We start from the raw sequence: 4,175 nt of genomic DNA, 5'->3' as shown, positions 1-4,175 counted from the left end.
ACTGCCAACATATTAGAACCATCGATGTAATTTAAGATTAAGCATGATGTCCTACAGCAGATAATCTACTAAAGATCAACTTTAATAATAATCGAACAAGAAATCAGCCAAATCAAGAAAAGTGCAAATAAGTTAAGTAAATGTATGCAGTGCCACTGCCTACTGATCATCGATTGCAAATGCGAATCCAAAACTAGCAGCACCTATCTTGAAAATTATCAGAGGATCAACCACTGCAGATTCTAAAAATTATAATCATAATTAAAAATCTGCTTGAAACCCAGATGAAAACTCATTAAATCACACAAATCAACACCAAAGGTTGGTTATCATTCAAACTTCACCTCCACCCTCAGATGGGAAATCATTAAACAACACAAACCAGCACCAAAGGTTGGATATAAACCATATTTCACCTTGAACCAATGTGAAAATTTCAAGAAAAGGCATATATAGCCACCGCATTTTCACCATATATATGATACAAGGCAAATGGCCACAGGATCTGCACACAAAGATGCAAGAGAAGGGGATTGAACAAGACACATATGAAGAACCGAGTAAGTACATGAAGTAGCCAATCAAATCAACCAAATCGAAATAACACGATCAACACAGGGTTATATGGACAACTGAGGAGAAATTTACTAAAAGATATGATAATTCTCAAGTTCATGAGCAAAATTGCGACTACTAACTAGCCACCACAATATGTTCATAGAATTGTGCAAATAACCAACACGATTACTAGAGTAGAATGTTCCTTCAGATGTATAGGCCAATTAACAAAAGAAAAGCTAAAATCAATCAACCAAATGTACCCCAAATGATCATAATCGTCATACTAGTTTTGAGGATACACTTTTGTTAGTTTATTAATCAAGAATTGGTTGGGCATTCTCTAGCGAAATGTCCAGGCTCTCCACAATGGTAGCAGTTACCACCACCACCACCAGACCTGTAACCACCGCCGCCAGATCTAGAGTAACCACGGCCGCCGCCACCACCACCTCCTGCCGTACAGTCCCTTGCCAAATGCCCTGGCTCACCACAAGTGTAGCATTCACCGCCTCCAACACCATTACCTCCACTTCCGCGAGAACAATCCCTAGCTAAATGACCAAACCCTCCGCAGTTATAACAAGCACCACCGCCGCCGCGACGACCACCACCACCGACACCAGTGCCGCTACTACAATCCCTAGCTAGATGCCCAACTCCGCCACAATTATAACACTCACGTCCGCCATTTCCCCTAAACCCTCCACCATCATTATACCCACCGCCACTCCGGTACCCACCGCCGTTACCACCATTTCCCCTAAACCCTCCACCATCACGATTAAACCCGTATCCATCACCACCACCACCTCTACGACCTCCGCCACCATAACCATCACGCTTACGATTCCTGTCACCGATAGATTCATCTAAACTAGTAACGTTCACAGCTTGGTGGCGATTGTTCTTTTCAACAACTAGAAACTTAACCTTCTCACCATCCTGGAGGGTACGGTAGCCTTCAGCTTGGATCTCGGATTGATGAACAAACAGATCTTCGCCGCCTTCATCTGGCTTGATAAAACCGTAACCCTTGTTGGCATGAAAGCGAACGACTACTCCGGTGGACGTTTCCTCCGCCATTGATTCCGATGGTTGTGGCTAAAACCTAAAGGAATCAGTAAATGTGAGATTCTTATAGATAGATACCGAAGTGAATGGAAACCCTAATTCATATCGGCGCCTTTTAACGTCCCTCTGCTTTCGCTTCTGTTATTCATTATTTCCGCAAATTATAATTTTAATAAATTGCTTTTTTTAAAAGATGAATAAACCCTGTATTTTTAGGTGGCGTTTTGTTTGTAGAATATTTTTAGATAGAATGGAATTTGTTAAAATAATTTGACTTTGAATGAATTGAAATGAAATGAAATGTTGTTAGATTTGACCACCTATTTGGTTGATAAACATTGGAATAAAATTTGTTAAGGAATTTGAATCTGTCTGTTTGGTTCACATAATATAGCTTTGAAATTTGAATGAAATATTGGTAAATGATCAAAATGCAATTTTTTTGAAAATTTTTATTTTTGTAAAAACTAGAAATACTTTAATAAAATAATTATTTAATATGTAAAACAATATAAAATACACAACTCAAATATAAATCATAAGCCAAACAACGTTACCAAATCGAAGGTGGTTCAGATCAGTAGTAGTTGGTCGTGGTTCAAATCGATGGTGGTTCGTGGTGGTTCAGATGGCGATGGTGGATAGTGGTTTAGATCAGTGGTGGTCCACGGTAGTTTAGATGGCGGTAATCGACGATGGTTCAGATCGACGGTGGTTCAGATCGGTGGTGGTTCAGATCGGTAGTGGTCGATGGTGGTTCAGATCAACGATGGTTTAGAACGGTGGTGGTCGGCGGTGGATCAGATCGGCAATAGTCGGCGTGGTTCACCTGGCGATGGTCGGTAGTGGTTCAGATGACGGTGGTCGATGGTGGTTCGGATGGCAGTCATCGGCAGTGGTAAAGATGGTGGTGGTCGGCGGTGATTCAGATCGACGATCGTCGGAGGTGGTCGAAAACTGTTATATTGGATTTTATGAAATTAGGGTATATTGGATTAAGGACATATTTGATATTATGAAAATAGAGAGTTTCATTCCATCAAAATACCATGTAGTTGCTAAGTAATGTTAAATTTCTTTATTTGTGAAATTTGTAGGATTTTAAAGATTTCCTTCGTGAAAAAAATGAACTAAAAATGAATGAAATTTGGTCAATAGAATTCAACATTCTAATTCCATCAGAATCTGCGAACCAAACGCCCCCTAAGTTGTTAGTGAAAAACTAGCTGATAAATTAATCATGTTTGATAAAAATTGGTTGATAATTTCAAGGACGATCCCAATGTATAAGATAATTGCAACACTAGCCATCGCTTCGTTTCTACGTCATACGGTAAAAATCTTCGGGTCGTGAATGGTATCACCGTATTATAACGTCGAGTGTCACTGGAATTACAATAATAGCACAAAATTGTTAGAGTTGGTTTAAATAGCTTTTCTTCCATCCCAATCACAGAATCATATATCGTTTCAACCATTTTCTTAGTTTTTAGCTGTTAATCTCAGGTTTTTTATGTCTTTGAAAAAACCAGTGATAAAAACTCAAACAAAAGACCTCAAATACAAAAAAATAAGAAATTAACCAATAGACCAATAATGATTTTCTAAAAAAATATCTATAACTTCGTTTCTTGTAGTCGAATGACGTCGTCACTCGAAAAAACTTTATACCAAATGTCTCAAAAATCTTGGATGCAACGAAATGGAAATTTTTGGTAAATTTTTAAATCTGCCTGTGAATAAGTTAGTTAACAAATATAAATAACACAAAAAACATGTTAAAAGTTATCCAATTATAACATGATATTATATAATAATTAAAATAAACAACAAATATTTCATTTATATTAAGTAACAAAACATACATAGGTTTTCAATATATTTTTTTATCATATTTAAAATATTATTTCATATATATTGACTAATAATTATTAATATATATATATATATATATATATATATATACACTTGGGATCATGTGAGATCAAGATTTTTTGTGAGACCCGTAAGACTAATTCTCAACTCTTGGATTAGATCTACAATATGAACATTCTTAATCACAAAATTGTCACGAGATTTCTCAATAATTACAAAATTGTCACCGTGCAATTTTAGACTATTAGATCATTAGCTTATAAGGTTGATCAATGAACATAAATTGATCTTACGGGTCTCACAAAAACCTTTGTTCCAATGTGAACCCAATCCTATATATATATATATATATATATATATATCTATACTATATTATAAAGCATTTGGCTAAAACTCTTAAAAACTCTTAAACCCGTTCATCCCTAAACAATTTCATCTCTATCCGATTTCATCCCATAACTGAATTTGTGTAACTAACTGCAGATAAACACAATCAAATACAGGATAAACATCTCATTTTAAATATAAAAAATCTTTAGGATAATCATTGAGTTCTAACAAAATACTTAATTATTACCTTTATGAAATGATATATTATTAAACCAAAAATAAATCATTTCATTATTAAACTTAAATTAAATTAAAAAAAATAATCTATACTATATTAT

At 35.4% G+C, this 4,175-nt stretch overlaps 1 protein-coding gene across 1 annotated transcript; it reads right to left on the bottom strand.

Moving 5' to 3' along the window:
- Positions 1-675: 675 nt before the first annotated feature.
- Positions 676-1,691, bottom strand: LOC112513480 (cold shock protein 1-like). The gene has a single exon (XM_025119756.1). The coding sequence runs from the start codon at positions 1,642-1,644 to the stop codon at positions 880-882; it is 765 nt and encodes a 254-aa protein (XP_024975524.1). The 5' UTR covers positions 1,645-1,691; the 3' UTR covers positions 676-879.
- Positions 1,692-4,175: the final 2,484 nt, after the last annotated feature.

The sequence above is a fragment of the Cynara cardunculus genome (assembly GCF_001531365.2).
Source record: "Cynara cardunculus var. scolymus isolate 2C chromosome LG 5, CcrdV1, whole genome shotgun sequence".
Lineage (NCBI taxonomy): Eukaryota > Viridiplantae > Streptophyta > Magnoliopsida > Asterales > Asteraceae > Cynara > Cynara cardunculus.
The sequence above is the reverse complement of the archived record's forward strand: the minus strand, read 5'-3'. Positions and strand labels throughout refer to the sequence as shown.

What these genes read in the sequence shown, in the direction of transcription:
- LOC112513480 (XM_025119756.1), bottom strand. Translation starts at nt 1,644, where the DNA reads ATGGCGGAGGAAACGTCCACCGGAGTAGTCGTTCGCTTTCATGCCAAC.